The sequence below is a fragment of the Anguilla rostrata genome, chromosome 15 (genome assembly GCF_018555375.3).
Source record: "Anguilla rostrata isolate EN2019 chromosome 15, ASM1855537v3, whole genome shotgun sequence".
Classification (NCBI taxonomy): Eukaryota; Metazoa; Chordata; class Actinopteri; order Anguilliformes; family Anguillidae; genus Anguilla; species Anguilla rostrata.
The window spans coordinates 12116424-12141206 of NC_057947.1; the positions used below are offsets into that span (position 1 = coordinate 12116424).

The 24783-nt window shown below is 44.6% G+C and overlaps 2 protein-coding genes across 4 annotated transcripts; one reads left to right on the forward strand and one right to left on the reverse strand.

The window, feature by feature from the left end:
• Positions 1–999: 999 nt before the first annotated feature.
• LOC135241057 (nucleoporin NUP35-like) lies at positions 1000–7586 on the reverse strand. 2 transcript variants are annotated; one of them, XM_064311164.1, is made up of 9 exons: positions 7412–7586; positions 6770–6931; positions 5381–5508; positions 5210–5267; positions 4024–4165; positions 3459–3528; positions 3134–3262; positions 2613–2771; positions 1000–1785 (listed from the first exon to the last, which is right to left on the reverse strand). In XM_064311164.1, exons 1-9 carry the CDS (start codon positions 7422–7424, stop codon positions 1708–1710), a joined length of 939 nt encoding a protein of 312 aa, XP_064167234.1. In that variant the 5' UTR covers positions 7425–7586; the 3' UTR covers positions 1000–1707. The 2 variants fall into 2 exon arrangements, with proteins under 2 accessions (XP_064167234.1, XP_064167235.1); XM_064311165.1 differs by having other exon boundaries at positions 6770–6959; positions 7450–7579.
• Positions 7587–8336: 750 nt separating this feature from the next.
• On the forward strand, positions 8337–24290 carry dnajc10 (DnaJ (Hsp40) homolog, subfamily C, member 10). Of its 2 annotated transcripts, none has more exons than XM_064311163.1 (23): positions 8337–8597; positions 9132–9459; positions 9556–9721; positions 11566–11616; positions 11733–11815; positions 11938–12069; positions 13438–13531; positions 13722–13799; positions 14141–14184; positions 14871–15002; positions 15562–15651; positions 15931–16041; positions 16303–16417; positions 16509–16636; positions 17036–17152; positions 18670–18771; positions 19262–19417; positions 19534–19667; positions 20999–21052; positions 21434–21581; positions 22529–22651; positions 22871–22987; positions 23370–24290. In XM_064311163.1, exons 2-23 carry the CDS (start codon positions 9244–9246, stop codon positions 23379–23381), a joined length of 2403 nt encoding a protein of 800 aa, XP_064167233.1. In that variant the 5' UTR covers positions 8337–8597; positions 9132–9243; the 3' UTR covers positions 23382–24290. The 2 variants fall into 2 exon arrangements, with proteins under 2 accessions (XP_064167233.1, XP_064167232.1); XM_064311162.1 differs by having other exon boundaries at positions 8337–8515.
• The last annotated feature ends 493 nt before the right edge of the window (positions 24291–24783 follow it).

Here is a 24783-nt window from a genome sequence, read left to right on the forward strand (position 1 = left end):
TTGAGCAGAATGCATTCATGTGGAGTGAAAGCAACACATCAGCAATAAACCAAATAAGTCCATACGTAATGAAGTATGCCAATGCTCAAATGATTTTCGTGCAAGAAAATGATGACTAATACTGCCATCTGGTGGACTTTGAAAGATGACAAAGCAACCAAAGAAATCAAACTGATATTAATGTGCATGCATTATGTTACACCGAGGTTAAGGACTTGGGAATTATATACATTCCACATCTCACCCATCCTCCCCATCCAAGATTCAAGCAAAGGTACAAGCATGTTTTCTAATACATTTCTAAATGGGACATTGTGAAACTATGCACGTTACACCACCAAGAACTTTATGGAGAGCAAAGGTTTATTTTTACAGAAACTGGCATTAAGTGCCTCAATATAAAACTGCTGCCCCGGTGTTCTGATCATTACTAACCTGCAGCCTGCACTGATCATTTACACAAGGGGCCTACAAACCTGCAGCCTGCACTGATCATTTACACAAGGGGCCTACAAACCTGCAGCCTGCACTGATCATTTACACAAGGGGCCTACAAACCTGCAGCCTGTACTGATCATTTACACAAGGGGCCTACAAACCTGCAGCCTGTACTGATAATTTACACAAGGGGCCTACAAACCTGAGCCTGCACTAATTTATCCAAGGGGCATGCAAACCTGCAGCATGCACTGATAAATTATCCAAGGGGCCTACAAACATGCAGCCTGTACTGAATTTACACAAGAGCTCCAGCATAAACCCTTTAGAGCTTTTGTGTTCACCTTAACCACAACATCCACTCAGACACAGAAAAACCAGACTGCACAATCATCAGCCTGAATTTTAGTGCAAGTAACAGCAGAATGAACTACAGCTCTCCAGGGACAGGGCTACAGTCCACAGATTTAACCACTGAAATTCTGAAATCCTTGTGAATTCTCAGATACTGCTACACCACTTCTCATTCAATCCAAAAAAGAACTAGCGAGATCCCACAGATGATAATTATATGCACCATTTATTACAGATTTATTTTGAAACACAAATTTTATATACAAACAGCTTTAAAAAGATAAGAGACAGGAAAAAGTACTAGTGGAATCTCCTGATGTCTGTAGGTTTGGGCCATTATAAAAATACAAAAATACAAAGAAAAGAAAAAAAAGAAAAGTACAAGAGTTGCATGCCAACATTGAAGGAGTTTGAATAATTGGCAATTTTTAAAAGTGTAATTCAGAAAACCATTCCAATTTAAGCAAATCATTTTTAAAAATGTAATTATTTTGCTTTATGCCATAATGACAAATTAACAACCTAGTCCTGATATCACTTGCATTCTTCCAATTCTGGCCACAATTTCAAACCTGAGTAGCCATCTGCACCGGTTCATGGTTTCACTTGGCTTTGGTAATCCTTATGCTTCACAGACCACATGGCACTCTTCAGTTTGCAGGACTTTGTTTCTGTTTGCATGCTAAGTTTCCGCTTAGCCTTCAAATCATAGACAACATATACAATGGATCACTTATTCATGTCCTGCAGCCCATAGCCTGCACCAACCATAAGATAAAGTGCGATATTCCCATCTGTATCTAGAAGTCTTAAGGAACAGCAGCTGTGTCCCGGCAGCGTTGAAATGACAAGCCTGACAGCATTACTTTTGCTCATTAAATATTTAAGGTTTTCATGATCTGCACAGGCAGCGATTCACCAGCCAAACATGTACTCCATTGCTTTAGAAACGAAACTGTCGTCTTTTCTTGGGGTCTGTCTGTCAGAAACCACCTATGGAAAGAAGGGACATCGCATCATTAAAAACTGCAGGAAAAAGTTGCACTTTAGGCTATTTTTTTTGCCTTTTTGTCACATTTGGAATGCCCAATCAAATGTGCCGACTGCCACCCTTACAGACATGTAAAAACACAGAAAAATATTAACATTGGTTTATCAGGACCATTCGGTGTTTTTTGATTATACGACATGTCACAGGTAAGGTTTTCCATATCTTGGTAAATATTGAAAGAAAAAAAAAAAGTTCTCAAAGTAACCTGAATGTTCTCTCATTATAAAGAACTGCATGTTATCTCATCACTGTTATCTCACTAAAGAGAACTGAAGTCTCATTGCAGAAAGCTGCATGTAATCCTATTGTAGAGAGCTGAATGTGATCTAATTTTAAAAAGCTGAATATTCTCATTAAAGGAAGCTGAATGTTGTTATCTCATTGTAGAGAGCTAAACGTTATCTCATTAAAGAGAGCTGAATTTGATCTCGTAGTAGAGAGCTGAATGTGTTCTCTTTGCAGAGCTGAATGTTATCTCATTGTAGAGAGCTGAATGATATCTCATTAAAGAGAGCTGAATTTTATCTCGTAGTAGAGAGCTGAATGTTATCTCATTAAAGAGAGCTGAATTTTATCTCGTAGTAGAGAGCAGAACGCTTCCTCACTGTAGAGAGCTGAATGTTATCTCATTAAAAAGAGCAGAATGCTACCTCACTGTAGAGAGCTGAATGTTATCTCATTAAAGAGAGCAGAATGCTACCTCACTGTAGAGAGCTGAATGTTATATCTCAGATGAATGTTATCTCTCAGACACGCCCCTTGGCCGTACCTGGTAGTCGCTGCTGGAGGCCTTGTAGGCGGCGCTAAGGGGCCTCATGGCGGAGCGGGGGGTGGAGACGGGCTGGCTGGGCGTGTTCCCGCCCTTCAGAGGGGACGTGAACACCGAACCCGAGGAGGAGCTGCCCCTGTCTGAACCCTCCATCACAGTCTGCCAAAGAGCCCACAGCCACACTCAAAATACACGCATGTACAGTCTGCCAAACACACAGTCACACTCAAAATACACGCATGTACACAGTCTGCCAAACACACAGTCACATTCAAAATACATGCATATACACAGTTTGCCACACACATTCACACTCAAAATACATGCGCATAGACACACTTGCACTTGTACATATGTACAATGACAATTTGTAATTATATGTGTACGTATGCCCAGACACTGACAACAAACATATATTTGCGTGTATATTATATATATATATATATATATATATATATATATATATAAAATCACACATGTATGTATACATGTATACATGACATCACACGCTTCAGACCCACCTTGTCTATACAAGGCTTAACCCCGATCATGATCGCCTCTCCAAACACTTTTCCATCTTTGCTGAGGGCTTTTCGGGCCTGCAGCTTAGACTGGTAGTGAAGGTGCATCCAGTTTCCAGAGTTTGACATCTGTGGAGAAAAAAAATCAACAGACGCGTCTTACAGCCAATCATAGAAACTAACACATACATTCATCCACTGTACCAACATGTTTACAGCCAATCACAAAGACTAACACATACATGCATCCACTCTACCAATATGTTTAAAGCCGTTCATCAGGAACATAGTGTATACTATACACTGTACAGGTATTGGTTCTTACCACATGTTTCAGGATGTTTCCATACTGGGCGAACTGCAGGAGGATATAAGAGGCTGATGCCGGGGGGAACCTGTAAAAACATACCAGACATAACTCCTCTCAGATTTAGAGGATATTCACATTTAAAAGCAGAGCCAATGCTAAGGCTTAGCGTTCTGGCACGTTAAGCAAAGAGCTGCCGTCTGTTAGTGCGAGAGAAGGCCGTTACCGTCTGCAACGCGCCCCAAAACTGTTCATCTGGGTCACAGACATCCCAATTCTGCAATCCCCAATTCTCGACCCAGAACCATTACGAGATTTTTATTTTTATTTGCTTTTCAATGGACCACGTGATGGCCGGTTCAGATGCAAATGCTGTACATTACGAAATTTGCGGTGATTAAAAAAGTGATTTGCCGTTAAATTGTTTTTTCTTTGGCGATATGCGATTTATATTGCCATCACTGAAACAAAAAAAATAAAGCGCACCACTATATTTAATAATCTTCACTACAATTAAAAACATATTTCTGGAAAAAACATTTCAGTCCGGTTACCGCGATGAGAGGGTCTGGGAGGAGCTCACCCGAAAACGGTGATCCAGGTGTCGTCCAGGCGATCGTCCGAGGACAGGGTCTCCCCCTGGGTGTAGAAAGGGTCGACCTGGGCCGGGGACAGGACCGAGGCCCTCTGAACCCCCGCGCTGGCGGGACTGAACACGTTAGACACTGTCAAATCGAAACGAAAGAACAGTGATGACGGTTAAACCCGTTTACAGCAAACATGAAGCCTCAGATAATCTGGCTAATGGGGTCATCAGCTGGAACACAAATGAGCCTACTTTATAATAATACATTATAATACAGCTGAACAGAATAATAATAAAGATTAATATTTATATACACAACTGAAAAGATGAAAAAGGCTAAATTAAACATTCTTCATCATGTCAGGTTTAATTTAGGTGTTTTTTACGCATGAAATGTCCTTGGCTAAATCATTTACTCTAGTTCGTATATTAGAATAGTGACCATATTTAAGTTTGGCCTTGTTCAAGAATTAGTGTCCTAATACCACTCATCAATCTGGTTTGAACCACGTGGCTCAGTCTAGAAGAACAGCAATAATTTGAATGGACAATTTGATAGGCAAACTAAGCCAATTTGACATGCTGCTAGGACTCATCCAAAGAAATTACAGAGGAATCCAATCGCACGTGAAGAACGGCGATACAGTGGTACTATGTGAACATTGTGACATTATTCACATTCCAGGAATACCAACCATTCAGTTCCACGTGCGATAGCTCTGCTCGCTAAATGGGATTAGGGCCACTTTGAAACTATTTAGGACACATTGGATAGCATTGCTTTGGAATACAGCTTGTTTCATTTGTGTGAGCTAAGATAGCCAATATTGTTTCATGTAACTTGGCGCAACTTTTTTCCATAGACTGCGTTGTTGCCGTTCTCGTTGTTAGTGTTAATCAGTTTAACCTTCAGGGTCCAAGTTGAACTATGCGGTTGTTCCCTGCACTTGGAGCGGTACTTCTCTCTAAGGGTTTCGTCATACTTGTTCCTGGTTATGGTTATACACTTTGTTGTACGTCGCTCTGGATAAGAGCATCTGCCAAATGCCTGTAATGTAATGTAATGTAATGATATCAATACTTTTAATGGCAGGCCTAGATTTTAATTAATGACTTGTAGACAGTGCTTTGTACGTGTGAGTCACTTGGCTTTTTGTATGTTGAAAATGTGAAGGTGACTTACGTGTGGCTGGAGTGGCGGCTACCAAGCCGGTCAGAGGAGACTGCATAGCGGTGAAAGGCTGGAGGGAAAGAGGGGAACTGGATCAAACCGAATCAGGACTAAAGCGGTGTGAACACACACAGCCAGGTTACCGATGCGGCCGAAACGCAAAGGGGGGCCGCAGGCGCTCACCTGCTTGCGTGCGCTGAGAGGAGACGCGCCTATGCCCGGGCTGGTGAGGTCATCGTATATGCTCCTCGCCGGGGGGGCCCCACTCTTATCTTTGTGCGTGGGGACCACGGGCTGCGGGGGTGAACCACCTGCACAGAGAACACAGTGCTCATCAATACAATAATACCACACCTGGGCTGAATACATAGTGCTCATCAGTACAGTACCAGACCTGGGATAATTACGTCCTGCTCATTAATACAGTACCACACCTGGGCTGAGTACATACTGCTCATCAGTACAGTACCACACCTGGGCTGAGTACATACTGCTCATGAGTACAGTACCACACCTGGGATGAGTACATACTGCTCATCAGTACAGTACCACACCTGGGCTGAGTACATACTGCTCATCAGTACAGTACCACTCCTGGGTTGAGTACATACTGCTCATGAGTACAGTACCACACCGGGGCTGAGTACATAGTGCCCATCTGTACAATACTACACCTGGGATGATTACATACTGCTCATCAGTACAGTACCACACCTGGGATGATTACATACTGCTCATCAGTACAGTACCACACCTGGGCTGAGTACATACTGCTCATCAGTACAGTACCACACCTGGGCTGAGTACATAGTGCCCATCTGTACAATACTACACCTGGGGTGATTACATACTGCTCATCAGTACAGTACCACACCTGGGATGAGTACATACTGCTCATCAGTACAGTACCAGACCTGGGATAATTACGTCCTGCTCATTAATACAGTACCACACCTGGGCTGAGTACATACTGCTCATGAGTACAGTACCACACCTGGGATGAGTACATACTGCTCATCAGTACAGTACCACACCTGGTCTGAGTACATAGTGCCCATCAGTACAGTACCACACCTGAGCTGAGTACATAGTGCCCATCAGTACAGTACCACTCCTGCGATGAGTACATACTGCTCATCAGTACAGTACCACACCTGGTCTGAGTACATAGTGCCCATCGGTACAGTACCATACCTGGGATGATTACACAGTGCTCATCAGTACAGTACCACACCTGAGCTGAGTACATACTGCTCATCAGTACAGCACCACACCTGGGCTGAGTACATACTGCTCATCAGTACAATACTACACTTGGGCTGAGTACATACTGCTCATCAGTACAATACTACACTTGGGCTGAGTACATACTGCTCATCAGTACAGTAAGTTTTTATTTATTATCACCCTGCAAAACAAAGAATTAGATTCAAATCATTCATATTTAGAATAATGCACCATCATCCGTAATATGGACTTTTGATTCAATGTTCACATCTGGATGAACAGAGAGATGAGAACTAAACAGAGTACGGTACATAAGAAATCTGGGAAGAGTGAACCACGCCTCACCTGCCAAGCCAGTCGTTCTCATTTCCAGCCCAGCTGCACTCCCACCGAAGGATCGTGGCTGAGGGGTGACGGGTGCCGGGATGTCACCCATCAGAAACCCCGGTAAGAACTGTGCTCCAGGCTTGGGGGAGGTAGGAGACCCCAAAGTCATTGGCTCCGTACCTAATTAATAAATAAATAAATGTGTTAGCTAGTTGGTTACTTAGCTACAGGAAGTTATGTGGTGGTATCTAGCAGTCTACTTACTGCCTGTGAACACAATATTCGGTAACAGCTAACGTAAGCTACCTAAATGCAAGGTCCCAGACTGAATCCGCCCGCTCTCGCTAAATAGTTCGAAAGAATGCCAACTACGCTGCTCTTCAGCAATCCAGCTAACGTCGATGAGCTAGCCACCTAAACTAGCTACCTTCAGATATATAAAGTACATAGCTACATCTGGCTAGTTATGTTATCAAGTCGCAGACAGCACACCTAGTTAGACTTTAAGTTTAAGTCAGCCACTGGTGCTCATAAGCAACTTCCATGGGAGCGTGCGTTTCGAGCTAATCTCGCTATATAGCTAACTTAGCAATGTAGCTTATTAGCAACATGGCAAAACCTTTGACGAAGCAAAGCTAGCTTGACAAGGACAATACCGACCTTGGAAGTCCATCAGCTACAGGATACCAGTGGTATACAGAGTATATAACTTTACACGTGGAAAATCACGGATTTAAGTGCTACAACTGAAATACGTGTGACATTAATGCTGGCCGTACGACAATAATCAGCTTTCAAATAGTGGCGGAAATAGAGCGTAGCGCACACCGTCAGCGCCAATGCATCATGGTACTGACGTCAGGCTGTTATGGAATAGTCACAAAGATGGTGAATTGTACGACAAGATTCACATGTTATAATGAGGACACTGCGGTGGTGCGGCACGGATTTGGTTCATAGAACGTACCAATTAACTACAGTTCAGTGGAGCGTCCATAGGAACTGGAGAGGGTAGATGTGTCTAGGCGGTGAAGCCTAGGAAGTAACGGGAAACAGCCTCTACTGCGAATGCTTGAGGGCAAAAGCGCTTGCTGCCCGTTGAATTCAATGCAGAAAATCAAGGTGATTTAACAACCAAAGCGAACCTAATCGGTCCATCTTTTGTGATCATAAATTTCATTATGTGCAGAAGTTTCTGAAACAATGGTTGTGTTGGTACATGGGTTTTGGGTTAACTATTTATCAACACATGCATATTTTACGACATAATACATATTTTTTGCAATCTGCTTTTCATGTGAAACGTAACGGTCGTTAATTGAGTTTCAAAATACGATCAGGGATGTTTTATTTTGCCTTCAAAAGTTTGATATTCCCCATTGGCTCCAATGTTTTGCCCTCAACATGCGCAGTACAGACTTATTTCCGAGACTTCACAAATTTAGGTAAACTGAAGGCGTGCTAGTCTGTCCAGTTAAATCACTGAAGTGAAATATCTATGCTTTGGTTCGGCTATGTACTCTTGGGCGGTTCGGCTGTGGTGAACGTGGCAGTCGCGAAGCGTGTTTACGTCATCGAAGCAGGGGCGTGTGACTGGCAGCGTGAACTCATTCCCACACACGCAAAGGCACACCGGCGCAGGCGGAGGAGGATGTGTACCCGGACAAGAATCGACAACCTAAAAGGCTAAGCTAGTTGTTGTTTCAGAACCGATTAATTATTCTGGCTTAATTGTAATTGAAAAGATGTTTAATTCTTAACCACGTGAGTCTGTTTAAACATATTTTGTAACAGAAGAAGACTTAGCTTAGCTATAGGCTAATTTAACAGAAAACCACACTTAACGGTGCGTTAGCTTAGGTCTCTCCTTTTTATAACTTTTATTAGCTTGGTAACCTGACAGTTAGCAAAGAGTTATTTATGTTATTTATAAATATTACAGATGCACAGTTAGCAAGAATTTTATGCTGACTAACTTTGCTCAGTGTTTATTCGTTGTGCAGCTAGCTTGTGAGTTCAGATAGCTTGGGAACCGCTAACACAACAGTCTGTATGGAGTATGTATCGTAAATTAGCCAATTTATCGCTGCACATGCCTTGTTTTCGTAGATTAGGCCAAATTTATAAAAACAATAATTACCTAGAGATCTTAACTAAGAGAACACTGTAAATTCATTTTAGTTGATCTGAAGAAAAAAAAACCTCATCTGTTGCATACGATAAGCAACCATACTTTTGATTGCTGTTTGGGGGAGACCTTTCAGTGTTTTAATTTCTTATGCAGGAGTGTCCTCATGACTTGTGAAACCGTGGGCTATGCACGTTGAAACTGACTCCTTTTTTATTGCCTCTTTTTTGTCTTAATGGTGTGTCCATTCAGTTGGAGATTTGTGCAGTTTACCTGAAGATGAGGAATTGTGAATCCAGCTAAAGAACAGGACTGAGGTCTGAAGACAGACTGTAGACATTTTAAAAAAGAAGCCCAAAGCACCATGGAGAACTTAAAATCAAAACGGCCCGGTCATGCTCACAAGAAGCCTTGGAACCGAACGCTGTTGTCCTTGCTAATAGTAGGATGCTTGGTAGCGGTCATTTCTTCAGACGAAGACTATTATAAGCTTTTAGCGGTATCCAGAGAAGCCAGCACCAGAGAGATCCGACAGGCGTTTAAAAAGCTGGCCCTCACCATGCACCCCGACAAGAACCCGGTGAGTATGCGGGGGTAAAAGCTCTTTCACAGAGAGACAGAGCGGCGGGCCACTGCGTTGACAGCCACTCTGATTTCCCTTGTGACCGTTACACAGAACGACCAAAGCGCCCACGACAAGTTCCTGAAGATCAACCGGGCCTACGAGGTCCTGAAGGACGAGGACCTGCGCAAGAAGTACGACAAGTACGGGGAGAAGGGGCTGCAGGACGAGCAGCAGGGAGGCCGCTACGAGAGCTGGAACTACTACAGATACGACTTCGGTGGGCCCCCCTGGCAGAGCAGCTAGCATTACACACAGCGTGGGAAATAAGGACCAGGCCTGTATTTATGAAGGGTCTCCTAATAGAACCGTTCCAATTCAGGGGTGGGCAAGGAGGCCGTGTCTGTTTCTGGAGTTCATGTCAACTTCTGCTCTTTATTATTTAATTAGCCCAGTCATTTAGTAATTTGTATTTTAAGTGTAGTTTTTGATATGTTCTTGAATGACATCTGAAGACTGTTTCTGTATTCCAGCATGAAACATTTTTATTATGGTCTAATCTATGGTTAAACCAGCATAAGCATATTCTGCTCATTAGCTGAATTGGTGACAGCAGAAACCTGCATACATACCAGCTCTGCAGGAATGGAGTTGTGCACCCCTGGTCCAAATCCAGACCTGATCCATCATGAGCTAAAAGGGAGAACTGATTCCAGATCAGCATGCTTACTCTGCGAGCCCTTATGAATACTGCTGCTGATTAAGGTGCATGTGGCAGTGCATCGGCAGCGTATCCATCCCTGGAGCAGCGGGGTGCTGCTACTGCTGTGTAATGGAATGGGAAACAGTGGCTCATGGGCTCAGAAAGAATGGAGGCACCTGCTACCCAGGGTACAGGTCACCTGTGCGTGTTGGGGTGTGTCAGCTTTAAGTGCACAGACCACACCCTCCACAGTTTAGCCACCTCCTTTATTTACTCTGAGCGAGCTTGCTGGCAAGCTTGCCACATATTCACCTCTGTGGTATGCATTAGCAATTAGGGCATGCGATAAGATAACCGCAAATGTAAAGAAAATGTCTTAACTCATTTTGCCGAAATGTTATTTATTGGTTATGCAAAGGGGTAATAAACACTAAATCACGTTTTTTGAGTTCTAATGCGGAGCATCATGTGTCCATTTGATACATCGCATTAGTCCCATTGGTAAAATAAAAAAAATAAAAAAAAATTTAATTAAACCTTGCCACTGCATTTTGTGCGGGAAAAAAAAAAAAAAAAAAGAGCCATGCAAAGTTTAGGTTTCCTTTTGTTTCTCCTGGAGCCCAGCCCACATCCGTAACGTAGAGCTGATTACCCTGCTCATTTCAAATCGCCTGCGACTCCAGTCGTGACAGCCTGGACAGTGTCTTTTTCTGTTCCAGTTCCATTTTCTATGCTGGTCTTCAGCTGTCTATTTGGCATTTGAGTTGTTTGTTAATAGTCATTAGTAGTAGAATGTTATAGCTTGTTCGTTGTTAAGATTTAGGTAGTTGTAGGTGTACGTAACTTTTCCTGTAACCGCATTAGGACAGCCCTCAAGTCATATTCAGTTTATTTAGCAAAAATACCTTTGCTGGCCTTTAGGAAACAACAATTCAAAATAATTTGTTGAAATTATGATAAAATTGCAGTTAGGGCTAGCTTTATCTAAGGTGGGTTCCTGTTCGGAAATGACGGACACAGGACTTCCCCCCCCATCGCTGGCTTTGCCTATGTACTGTACCTGTGACTTCTGGTTCTGTCACCCCTCCCTCCTCCCTCCTTCCCTCTGTGCTCTCGCTCTCAACCCCAATGTTTTGTGGAGTTGGTGTAGACAGGCCAAAAGCTGGTATTGCTCTACAGTTTAAAATACTGTAACTTTTGCATGAAAATAATTGTTAATCCAGTTTGCTGTTTAGTATCAAATGATGCCCTGATGAAGGCATGTCAGTCCAAGACTTATTGTTAATGGTCAATGGAAATTTTTGCATCTAAGAAATCCTTCATTAACCAGCATCTCACCAAACGTTTGCACATTGACTAAGTATTATCCTGAGTATGAAATATACTGACCTGTGTGTGTTCTGATGTCTGTGTTTGCACAGGCATTTATGATGATGACCAGGAGATCATCACTTTGGACAGAGGAGACTTTGGTAAGTATGGTGTTAACTCTCCAAAATGTCCGCCTTGCTGGTGAGTGACTTCATGCCGGTAGTGTCCCTGGCTCCAGTCCCTGCCGCAGTAAAAGCTGGCATGGTTCTCTCCCCAGACGCAGCGGTGAACTCTGGAGAGCTGTGGTTCGTGAACTTCTACTTCCCCCGGTGCTCGCACTGCCACGACCTGGCCCCCACGGTGAGCCCCCGGCCTTTCCGCTTCGTAGAATTTTTGGGGCCGTGAGGGCCTGTTTACTGCTTACTTTCTGTCACCTAGGGGCTACAGCGATATCACCAGACAGTTTTCCTTGTGCTTTTCAGTGGCGGGAGTTTGCTAAAGAGATGGACGGGGTGATGAGGATCGGGGCCGTCAACTGCGGGGACAACGGAAGGCTCTGCCGCAGCAAAGGCATCAACAGCTACCCCAGCCTCTACATATTTAAGGCTGGAATGGTAGGTTTACTCAATGGCTACCCCAGCCTCTACATATTTAAGGCTGGAATGGTAGGTTTACTCAATGGCTACTCCAGCCTCTACATATTTAAGGCTGGAATGGTAGGTTTACTCTACAGCTACCCCAGCCTCTACATATTTAAGGCTGGAATGGTAGGTTTACTCAATGGCTACCCCAGCCTCTACATATTTAAGGCTGGAATGGTAGGTTTACTCTACAGCTACCCCAGCCTCTACAGATTTAAGGCTGGAATGGTAGGTTTACTCTACAGCTACCCCAGCCTCTACAGATTTAAGGCTGGAATGGTAGGTTTACTCTATGGCTACCCCAGCCTCTACATATTTAAGGCTGGAATGGTAGGTTTACTCTACAGCTACCCCAGCCTCTACAGATTTAAGGCTGGAATGGTAGGTTTACTCAATGGCTACTCCAGCCTCTACATATTTAAGGCTGGAATGGTAGGTTTACTCAATGGCTACCCCATCCTCTACATATTTAAGGCTGGAATGGTAGGTTTACTCAATGGCTACCGCATCCTCTACATATTTAAGGCTGGAATGGTAGGTTTACTCAATGGCTACCCCAGCCTCTACATATTTAAGGCTGGAATGGTAGGTTTACTCAATGGCTACCGCATCCTCTACATATTTAAGGCTGGAATGGTAGGTTTACTCAATGGCTACCCCAGCCTCTACATATTTAAGGCTGGAATGGTAGGTTTACTCAATGGCTACCCCAGCCTCTACATATTTAAGGCTGGAATGGTAGGTTTACTCAATGGCTACTGCATCCTCTACATATTTAAGGCTGGAATGGTAGGTTTACTCAATGGCTACTGCATCCTCTACATATTTAAGGCTGGAATGGTAGGTTTACTCAATGGCTACCCCATCCTCTACATATTTAAGGCTGGAATGGTAGGTTTACTCAATGGCTACCCCATCCTCTACATATTTAAGGCTGGAATGGTAGGTTTACTCAATGGCTACCCCAGCCTCTACATATTTAAGGCTGGAATGGTAGGTTTACTCAATGGCTACCCCATCCTCTACATATTTAAGGCTGGAATGGTAGGTTTACTCAATGGCTACCCCATCCTCTACATATTTAAGGCTGGAATGGTAGGTTTACTCAATGGCTACCCCATCCTCTACATATTTAAGGCTGGAATGGTAGGTTTACTCAATGGCTACCCCATCCTCTACATATTTAAGGCTGGAATGGTAGGTTTACTCAATGGCTACCCCAGCCTCTACATATTGGCTGGTTTTGGAGTGCATTTTAAATGCACTGAGGTCTATTGGATTTGACTCTTATTTTGACTGAATTGGGAAGCTGTGCCACTGTTTTCGTCTGTTACCCGTCAGAATGCTGAAAAATACTATGGAGACAGATCAAAGGAGAGTTTGACCAAGTTTGCAATGCAGTTTGTGAAGAGCAAAGTCACAGAGCTGTGGCAAGGTGAGTGCTGTTTGCATGATCTTGCACACGTACAGGACTCTGCACTGCTGATAGAAACATGAGCTGTATTCATGTGTAAATGTGTCCATTCACAACTTATTGGAAATGGGAATATTGATTATAAAATCTTCTTAAGCAGACTTTTACAGTTACAATGCAAGGCTTTCGGTTTTTGTCCTTTGTGTTTCAGGCAATATCTTCACTGAGATTGAAAATGCCTTTGCCTCCCGGATAGGATGGATCATATCTTTCTGTGGCGAAAGCGGAGGTATAAACAGCCTCAGTTTGGGGCACAAAGGTTTATGCTTTGTGCAAATAAATGTACCTGACAGATGGATGCATAATTAAGTTTAATGACAGTAAAATTAAACTGAAAGTGTGAATATCCTAATTGTTGCCCTTTTGGAAAAACTATGGATTGTGTTACAGTTACTGGAAACGTGTAGTATATATTCTTAATACAAGAAGTTCTGAAACGTATAGTGTAATATTTAAAAATTCATCGGTGCACATCACTTACATGTTGCAAAAGCTGACATTTAAAAATGGATGAAATGTGTATTTGTGCTGAAGGTCCTTATCCTTCTTTGTTCTGGATTTGTTTTACAGACTGTTTGGCCCCACAAACGAGGCAGAAATTAGCAGGAATGTTGGTAGGTCTGAGAAATAAAATGAGAACAGCTTGGTCCTGTTTTAAAGCACATCAGCCCTGGAGCAGTACACATCCCACACGTGCTTTTTAAGAGATGCCACATTATGGGTGCCTACCTGTGTACCTGATCCAGACCTGGGTCAAATTTTGGATTCAAATACTTTTCTGTGCTCTGTTGATCTTGCCTGGTGTAACTGAGCCCGCCAATATGACCAGAAGGCGGGGTTTGTACTTTTTGAGAGTATTTCATTTGTTCCAAGACACCAGATCACCAAGATCAGTAAAGCGTAGAAAAGTATTTGAATCCCAAACAAATACGTGTTTGACCAAAGGTCTGACCTGGTCACTCCTCGCTGTGTAGCTGGCCATACTACCTTAAGGCTACCTCACTGTGTACCTGGTCTTAAGGCTACCTCACTGTGTACCTGGTCACACCTTGCTGTGTAGGTGGCCATACTACCTTAAGGCTACTTCACTGTGTACCTGGTCTTAAGGCTACCTTGCTGTGTTACCTGGCCGTGCCACCTTAAGGCTACCTCACTGTGTACCTGGTCTTAAGGCTACCTTGCTGTGTTACCTGGCCGTGCCACCTTAAGGCTACCTCACTGTGTACCTGGTCACGCCTCCCTGTGTAGCTGGCCCGCATGTCTTTGTGTGTGCCCTCATTGCCCTGGTTTCTGGCTGCAGGAGGGCCTGGTGAACGTGGGCTGGATGGACTGCTCCATGCATTCTGGGCTGTGCGAGAGCTTCGAAGTGACGGCCAGCGTCACAGCCTTCTTTCCCCCGGGCAGCACCCTGAAGGAGAGAGAGAGTGTGCTGGTGAGAGGGGGAGGGAGAGAGAGAAGGATGGAGAAAGATATGGAGGGAGGGAGGGAGGGAGAGAGAGATGTATGGATAGAGGGTGGGAGAGAGAGAGTGTGCTGGTGAGAGGGGAAGAGAGAGGGAGGGGGAGCAGGAGGGATGAGAGGGAGAGGCACCCAGAGGCTCATTCCAACTATGCTTGGGTACTGGGGATGTCACAGCAACAGATACTTCGGTACCTAGTTGAGGTCAAAATTTAGAAATACTATACCACGATGGCGGTGGTAGCGAATCCAAATTTGTACTACACCCCTGTCTGACTGACAACTGCAGAGGAAGAAGTTCCGGAAACTTGGGAAGGCCTACCAACACAAGAGAATAAAAATAAGTGAAAATGGCGCTCTGTGCTCTTGCAGCGATAGCCTGCATCCCCCAAGCAACTGAAAACATTATTTCTAGAAATATTGAAATATCCGTTTGAGCATAAACGTTTTGTGGACAAAAATTCTACTGGGCCCTGTGCCTTTTATTCAGCTGTATAACTGGATCAGTTGTAAAATGGGTCATGTGTTCACAGTTCCTCCAGAGTCTGGATGCCAGAGAAATCTACAGTCAAGTGCTGCAGCGCCTGCCAGAGCTGGAGACTCTCACATCGGAAACGTTCGAGGTGCGTGTGAGCCTGTCAGTGCTGCAGATTAATAACCGTCAGTGCTGCACAGTAATACCCTGTCAGTGCTGCACAGTAATACCCGTCAGTGCTGCACAGTAAACCCTGTCAGTTCTGCTGCACAGTAAACCCTGTCAGTGCTGCTGCACAGTAAGGCACACTAGAGCTGCACAGTAATACCTGTCAGTGCTGCACAGTAATACCCTGTCAGTGCTGCGCAGTAATCCACACTAGAGCTGCACAGTAAACCGTGTCAGTGCTACTGCACCTGTTTTACAGGCTAAGCTGGCCCACCATCGTTGGCTGGTGAGCTTCACTTTTGGACAGAAGGACTTGGATTCGCAGGAGTACAAGAAGCTGAAGGCACTTCTGAAACAGTATCATATACAGGTAGGACCGACTCTAATCAGCACACTCATTCCTTGGTAGGTGCCTTAAAGAAAGAAGAGGAGCTGGAGGATTCATGTGTGTAGTATCATTGAGCATACTGTCATAACCTGTAAAAGATTTATTACCTGTATAATTCAGGACGTCCTATGCAAATTTCTGTAGAGCATTAGGCTAGATCCAAACTTAACAAGTGCAAATCCTGCTGGGCCAGAGGGGCTTGTGAATTTTACTGGAGTAAAATGGCGGTCTGTTTTCTCTCAGGTGGGGAAGGTTGACTGCGTGTCGGAAGCGGAGCTGTGCAGGTCCCTCTACATCCAGAAGCCCTGCATCGCCGTCTTCAAAGGGCTGGGCGTGAGCGATTTTGAGATCCACCACGGTGAGGCCCCCCGCGCCAGAGCGCAGGTGAATGGGGGCGGCCCCGTTTCCTCAGCAGCCCCGGTAACGCCCTGCTGTCGTGGCTCTTCCAGGCAAGGATGCCCTGTACAACATCGTGGCCTTCGCCAAGGACAGCGTCAGCGCCCATGTGACCACCCTGAGGCCCGAGAACTTCCCCAGCCACGAGAAGGAGCCCTGGCTGGTGGACTTCTTCGCCCCCGTGAGTACTGCTGTGTGTGTGTGTTTGTGTGTGTGTGTGTGTGAGTGTGAGCGTGTGTGCGTGTTTGTGTGCGCATGTTTGGCGAACGGGGTAAGATTTGTGTAGGGAAAGGATTAGGTGTTTGGGGTAGGGGTAGGGATAAGATTTGGGCAGTGTCAGAATCAGGTGTGTGTGTGTGTTTAGAGCAGGGGGCGGGGTCAAATTTGGACTGTGTAAGGATTGGCTCCTTGGGGCAGGGGTGGGGTCAGATTTGGTTAAGTTTAAGTCTACATTCAGTGTAGCATTAGGTAGCTACGAGCAGTGAGGAAAGATGTAAACATGGTTAACGGTAGCCAAGTGAGCTAGCTAGCCATCTGACGTTGGCTAACTATTAGCCTAATGATTCTCTGTCCCCCTCAGTGGTGTCCCCCCTGCCGTGCCCTGCTCCCCGAGCTGAGGAAGGCCTCGGTGCAGCTGTTTGGGCAGCTGAAGTTTGGGACCCTGGACTGCACCGTGCACGAGGGACTCTGCAGCATGGTGAGCGTGCAGGGCGAAATAACGCCGCTCGAACCCAGGGCCAACGCTGCCTCGCTCTGCGTGTCCCCTACGCAGGACAGTACTCTCTGTGGGTAGGGGGAAAGCAGACTAATAGACATGAATGTGCTCTCAGTTCAGCCCATTGGGTGGTGGTTCTGAGATGGGTTAAACACTTCCGGGTGCTTCTTCCCTCAGTGAAAGATACACACACAATCTGACTGAATAAGGAGAGTCTGACTCTGCTTATTCTTTCCACTACGATTCATTTACCAGCACCAAAGATATAAAGCTACATGTCTCTGGTGCTGATAGATTAACTGGACTCGGGAACAAATGATGAGTTATACAAGAGAGGTATGTCTGCACACTAGGTACGCCTATATTCCGACTGTGAATACCGTCCATGTTCCCTGCCTCATCCGCAGACAGTGGATCCTCGTAAGAAAAGGGCCACAGAGAGCACAGGAGAGCTAGCAAGTCCACTACGCTAAGCTAATACCGTTTACAGTTTCAGCTCCTCTGAATCTCACTTTGACGTGAGTTCGGTCAACGCCACCTTAGCTTACGTCTGAGGTATATCTAAATTCAAATTGGTCTCGTATTGTAGTTCTTCAAAAATTAGGAACTACAAATTTGTACCTTTGGCTGCCGATATCTCTCTACATACATTGCCTTGGGCAGTCACACAGAGAGAATGAATCTGTTATGCCTTGAGCTGTTTAACTAAATGCTGTTTTGTGGTGTAATGAGTGTGATCAGGACGCAGTAGAGCTCAGTGTGGAGGTGTGCTGTGTACTTTGGCTTCTTCCACTGTTTGCTTTAGTTCCTGTATCGCACCTGTGATCCTGTTTAAGTGGAAGTTCCCCTGCCCTATCCAGGATGTCACCGGTGTTTGAAATAAGTACCGTGTCTGTGTCTGGGGTTCCATTTCCTCTTAACCAAAACCAAGGCTTTCATACTGCCTGGAGTTAACACAAAAAATATGAAAACTCGCTGGAGAACAGAGATGGGTTTTCCCCTCAGGTTTTCAGCTGGGGAAGTGGAACATATGGACAGGACATTTGGAGATTCTGTGCAGAGATGGCCTCTCTTCTGCTCTGATGTCGACAGACTTGTTTGACTGCTACGAGGTCACGGTCGCTGCTCTTACACCTGGCCTCGGTCGCCCAGTCTGCTGAACCTGCCAGATTCGGAAAGGCGTAGCACAGATGGGGTTCACCCAAGCGGAGCAATAATTTAAAAGGGTGGCTAATTCTGTGCATGTAGCATCTTTGCGTTCATCACAGTATTCGGGCTTCTGATCATTAAGCGCACGCTGTGTGGATTTGAGCTTAACGATCACCGTCTCATTAGCTTTACCTTTCATTCGGGTTTAATTCAGATTAAACTCATTTCAAGATGTAAACTCATTTCAGGATTCAAACTGAATTAGTCTTTTAAGAGTGTTAGTGAATTCAGGAGGCCCTGTAATTAAGTGCATGACCTTCAATCTCCCTCTTTACCCTCTTGTTTTGCAGTACAATATTCACGCGTACCCCACTACGGTGATCTTCAACAAGTCCAGCATCCACGAATACGAGGGGCACCACTCAGCCGACGGCATCCTGGAGTTCATCCAGGTATGGCGAGGAGGACTACTGCACCCCCGTACCCCTGTTTCCCCGTACCCCCATATCCCCTGACCGCTCACCCCGTTTGCCCGCTCCGGGGTGACGCGTGGTTCAGACGGGACGGTTCTGGACGGCTATGATCATGCGCAGCAGTTCCGGTGTCCGTTCGAGTCTTCCTCCAGCTTGTGTCTGTGCGAGTCTGACTTACTGTACTGTGTTCTGCGGTGTGAGAAGGAAGCAGCAGCTGAGGTCAGGCACCTCAGGGGAGAGCACGTTCCTGTGTGTGCTCACTGGACCAATGAGCATCCATTAAATGGTTGCTTTCAACCTTCACATGTACTTCTATCGTGCACCTGGCCAAATACTGGTTGGATGTGCACACAGCTACTCTACTGAGCATCCATTAAATACCATTTTCCAGAAAAAGGGGTAAAAACATAATTCTTACAAAAACTATTCCATGGCCTGACCCACCTGTCGCCCCCCCCCCCCCCCCCAGGACCTGGTGAACCCGGCGGTGGTCTCCCTGACGCCGGACTCCTTCCAGGCCCTGGTGACAAGGAGGAAGCCCGGCGAGACGTGGATGGTGGACTTCTACGCCCCCTGGTGCGGGCCCTGCCAGGCGCTGCTGCCTGAGTGGCGGAGGATGGCGCGGGTACGAGGGGAACAACTCAGCCCTTTACCGGGGGCCCTATGTAACAACCATGTGACACCTCCATAAAGGCTTCATAAGCTGTATTGTTAACACGCGTGACCTTTGAACCTTTCCAGTTTTTAAATGGGCTGATCAGCGTGGGTACGGTGGACTGCCAGAAGCACCACTCCTTCTGCCAGAATCAGGGCGTCCGAGCCTACCCCGAGATTCGGCTGTTCCCGCAAAGCACCTCCCACCAGAACCAGTACCAGTCAGTACCTCGGCCTGCCCCCTGATGCCTTACGCGGGTCTAATGTGTGTTCAGGCCAGCCTGTTTAAATGTGTATTCCTTCTACTAGTTGATGAGTTGCATTAATGTATTTGTAGTTCTAGCTGATTAATTGACTGTGTTGATATATTTGTAGTTCTAGTTAATGAATTTTGGGTGTTGGTGTATTTATAGTTCGAGCTGATGAATTGAGTGTAATTGAGTGTGTTGGTTTATTTGTAGTTCTAGCTGCTGAATTGAGTGTGTTGGTGTATTTGTAGTTCTAGCTAATGAGTGTCAGTGGTCATGCTAGCCCATGGAATGCTGCGTCTTTGGAACGCAGGACATTTCAGAATCTGCTTCTTACACTGATACACTTGCGTTCTGATAACTTTTTTCCATAACATGCCAACTCACAATAGCACAATAAATGCATGCCGTTCATAGTTTTGTTATGACACTTGTAACAGAAGAGGGATGAAATAAGCTACAAATAATGTTTTGATATAATTCTAGTTTACCATCTACGGCTTGCTGTGGAGGAGGTAGTTTGTGATACGCTAACTCGGAGTTCACTTCCACATATAGACAGCAACCTTACCTCAGTACTACTAGCCTTCTTTTTTTTACTGCATGCAGCAACTCTTTTTGAGTTTTAATAGCCCACAATGATGACCTGCACAGAGAACAAATCAAAGGAATGTTTAAAAAGCTAGCTGGAGCATATCACATCTCATTTTCATTCAAATTAAGCGCTTTCTCTTTGAATATGGCAATGCTACCAACAGCTGTGTAAAAATTATGATCAATAAGCAACACAAATGTCAGACGAAATGAAAGATGATTGGCTCAAAGAAACAGGAGTAATTATTTTGTTGTGGTCAATCTGGGTCATTGCCTGTTGCATTCTTTAAAAAGACCTCAGAATACCTGCATTTATAGAATGCAGTGCATTTTTTCCCCTGTGTTTTGGCTCTTTTTAAAAAACATGCAGAATCCAGTGTTAATGCGACCTCTGAGTGTGTTTATTTATTTGTAGTTCTAGATGGTAAATTCAGTGTTATATTTGTAGTTCTAACAGATGAATTGTAGGTGTTGGTGTATTTATAGTTCTAGCTGATGAACTGAGTGTGTTGATATATTTGTAGTTCTAGCTGATTAATTGAGTGTTGGTGTATTTGTAGTTCTAGCTGAAAAATTGAGTGTGTTGGTGTATATGTAGTTCTAGCTGATGAATTGAGTGTGTTGGTATATTTGTAGTTCTAGCTGATAAACTGTGTGTTGGTGTATTTGTACTTCTAGCTGATGAATTGTGTGTCGGTCTTGTTGAACAGAAGCTACAATGGCTGGAACCGGGATGCCCAATCTCTGAAGACCTGGGCGCTGGGGTAAGCAGTGACTCTTCAGTTTCAGCTGAACGTTGCACTGTTAACAGTGCATTCTGGGTGGTCCTGAGAGAGCTTGGCTTAAAATGCACTCAGTGGAGCCCCATGGTGTGTAATGGAGTCCTGACTGCATCGGTGCTGATGCATGTAGGGAGCTGCAGGAACACGATGCGCATACCTGCGCATTCTCCAGGATTCCCAAACCGTGCTGCAGTGGGATTGCAGATGTCTGCACCCATCCTGGCTGTGTGGCTTACCGATGGGTTACAATCACACTTTCCAAAATTAAGGCATAAAAGAAAAAAATGGAGTAAAAGCATTTATTAGCGGTTGGGTTCTGGATCTCCTGCACGTTTTCTTTATTTAATCTCTGTTTTCTGTCAGGTCGCTCCCCAGGACGTCTGTGGACCTGACCCCGGAGGAATTCAGGCTGAAGGTTCTGGGCGGGAAAGAGCACTGGGTGCTGGACTTCTACGCCCCCTGGTGTGGGCCCTGCCAGCACTTTGCCCCGGAGTTTGAGCTTTTAGCTCGGGTAGGATTACTACCCTGCTCTTATTCTCTAACGCAGGTCACATTTTATGCTTTGATATTTGAGGGCAATGTGTGACAAAACGAGCTGTATTCAAGTAAAATGATTCTTTACTATCCAGTACAGGGAAGTTGATTTGGCTGTGTGTAATGATACTAAATTGGGCCGTGTGTAATGATACTGAATTGGGCCGTGTGTAATGATACTGAATTGGGCTGTGTGTAATGATACTGAATTGGGCTGTGTGTAATGATACTGAATTGGGCTGTGTGTAATGATACTAATTGGGCGTGTGTAATGATACTGAATTGGGCTGTGTGTAATGATACTAAATTGGGCCGTGTGTAATGATACTGAATTGGGCCGTGTGTAATGATACTGAATTGGGCTGTGTGTAATGATACTGAATTGGGCGTGTGTAATGATACTGAATTGGGCCGTGTAATGATACTAATTGGCCGTGGTATGTACGAATTGGGCCGGGTAAAGATACTAATGGGCCGTGTGAATGATACTGATTGGCTGTGATGATACGATTGCCTTAATGATATGAATTGGGCTGTGTGAATGATACTGAATTGGCTGTGTTAAGATACGAATTGGGCTTGTGTAATATACTAATTGGGCTGTGTGTAATGATACTAAATTGGGCCGTGTGTAATGATACTGAATTGGGCTGTGTGTAATGATACTGAATTGGGCCGTGTGTAATGATACTGAATTGGGCTGTGTGTAATGATACTGAATTGGGCTGTGTGTAATGATACTGAATTGGGCTGTGTGTAATGATACTGAATTGGGCTGTGTGTAATGATACTGAATTGGGCTGTGTGTAATGATACTGAATTGGGCTGTGTGTAATGATACTGAATTGGGCTGTGTGTAATGATACTGAATTGGGCTGTGTGTAATGATACTGAATTGGGCTGTGTGTAATGCTCTGTGCACAGATGCTGAAAGGGAGCGTCAGGGCTGGGAAGGTGGACTGCCAGGCTCACTCACAGACCTGTATGAATGCAGGCATCAGGGCCTACCCCACCGTGCGCTTCTACCCCTACCTGGGGACAAACAAGGTAAGATGCCCCTATCCAGGGACAAGATAGCAATAGCACTGATACACTAGCGGCTCACCTGTGCAATTTAGCATTGAAACACTAGCGGCTCACCTGTGTAATTTAGTGCTAATATGCTAGTGGCCCATCTGTGTAATTTAGCACTGTTATACTAGTGGCCTATTCATGTAAGTTAGCGCTAATACGCTGGCAGCTCACCTGTGTTTTTTGATGTCACAGCGAGACCAGGGAGGAGAGTACATTAACAGCCGAGATGCGAACGTCATTGCTGACGTGGTGCGACAGCGGCTCCAGCAGTTGTCTCCATGGTTACAGGACAAGTCCTCCAAACTCAAGGTGAGCCTCTTACAAAAGGGGGGTGAATTTTCCAAAGCTTTTAATCTCATTGTGAGAAGGGGAGCTTCAACCAAATGCTTTTTAATGTCAACAGCCATTTTTAACTTCTCTCTGGGTGCAGTGAGTGTACACTGCAGTCACCGTCTTTACACTGTGAACATCTTTAAAGTTTGAGCATCTTTACAGTGTGAGCATCTTTACAGTTTGAGCATCTTTACAGTGGTTTCTTTATCAGGCGGAGAAGGACTGCTAAGATTCTTAAGACCTGTTCAGAACTTTTCCAGGTTAGGTGTTGGCAAGGTAAATGTTTTTATTGATTGTTTAAAAAAAAAAAAAAAAAAAAAAATTTTAAATAAGGTTTTCAATTTTTATCTGCACACAGGATGAGCTGTAGACTGGAGGGGAGCACAGAATCAGCAAAACACGTTTTCTAGCTGAAAGCAGAGGAACAAAGGACTACACCGACTTGTGGAGAAAGGCACGTGCTTAACGAAAGACTCTTCACCGGAGATGTATTTTGGACATTTACTGCAGAGCCAGTATTGGAGGTGTGTTTTTATTCCCTGGCAGAGTCGCAGTTCAGCAGCTGAACTCACCTTGGGCCTGTTTGTTCTCTGCTCAGCAGTTGAACCGCTCTTTATCAAATAAACTGTACTCTGAATGTATACTGGAGCATCACTGAAGATGGGGCCCGACTTTGGTGTATTTATTTATAAAGGTACCCGTAAACCTTTCTGATGCATTAAATCTGCGGCAAGTTTGACAGCGTTTGGATCCACAGATCACACTGTGAGTGGAAAAGCAATGGGGCCCAGTCTGTCTCTCTCTCTTTCCCTCTCTCCCTCCCTCATTTAATTTATCATCACTGGTTGTTACATACTGTAGGTTATGTATTTATCAGCTGTTGTCTGTCTTTATTTGGGCGTTGTTCTTCCCATGGGCTGAATGTCTGATGTGCTGTTCATTTTCCACTTTCCTACTTGAAAAGTCCTGTTTTTTTAATGGTTCTACCTGCACTCAGGAGAATGGCATGTGTTGCATCGTGAAGGGCAGCAAGCTTTCCTGTTTCACTTTTTTCTGGCATAATCCGCTGTCCCTCAGACCGAAACGCACAGTGGACTGCAGTATTTCAACGACTGGTGGTTGTGTAGTACATTTCAGTGTCTTTTCCAAGTGACCTTTTTGTAACAGTTTGATTATTTGAAACACTCCAAAATGATGGTTTGATCCTGGACATCAGTCCCTGCCCCCCCCCCCCTCTGTAGGTTTGTGTAAAAGAATAAAAGTGTGTTTTTTTCCCCAAGGTGTACTTAGTCTTTCAGTTTGAAGTTCACTCCTTCTCCTCCAGAGGGCGTAATGAGAGTAATGTAATATATACCTGATGAACACATGCCATAATTTCAGGTCCCATTCAAGCGATTGTGGTTCCCCTGTAAAATTAGTCCCGAGACTTGATAATTTGATTGATAAGCATAACTTATTGCGTGACCATCAGTATGGCCTTTGAGATCACTGGCATTAATGGAACTAGTGAAGGAAAAAATCTGCAGTAGGTAATAAGGAATATACTATGGCAGTCTTTATAGATCTAAAAAAAAAAAGCATGAAACACTATTAATCTTGGCCTATTAATAAAGAAACTAGAAAGATGTGCTATTAGAGAGGGGCAGCTTACTCCTGGTTGAGTAGCTACATTGAGACTAAATATCAATATGCCCAAATTATTTTGAATCCAAACCCTTGAAGGTTACTTGCAGAGTACTTCAAGGTTCACTGGGCCCTAAACTGTTTTTCCA

Coding starts and splice junctions, on each gene's coding strand:
- LOC135241057 (XM_064311164.1), bottom strand. Junction 3,529..4,023: donor ACCTGGATCACCGTTTTCGG/GTGAGCTCCTCC, acceptor ATGTTTTTACAG/GTTCCCCCCGGCATCAGCCT. Junction 2,772..3,133: donor TTAAGCCTTGTATAGACAAG/GTGGGTCTGAAG, acceptor GCTCTTTGGCAG/ACTGTGATGGAGGGTTCAGA.
- dnajc10 (XM_064311163.1), top strand. CDS start 9,244: ATGGAGAACTTAAAATCAAAACGGCCCGGTCATGCTCACAAGAAGCCT. Junction 15,003..15,561: donor AGGAGAGAGAGAGTGTGCTG/GTGAGAGGGGGA, acceptor ATGTGTTCACAG/TTCCTCCAGAGTCTGGATGC. Junction 19,668..20,998: donor TCCCACCAGAACCAGTACCA/GTCAGTACCTCG, acceptor CTTGTTGAACAG/AAGCTACAATGGCTGGAACC.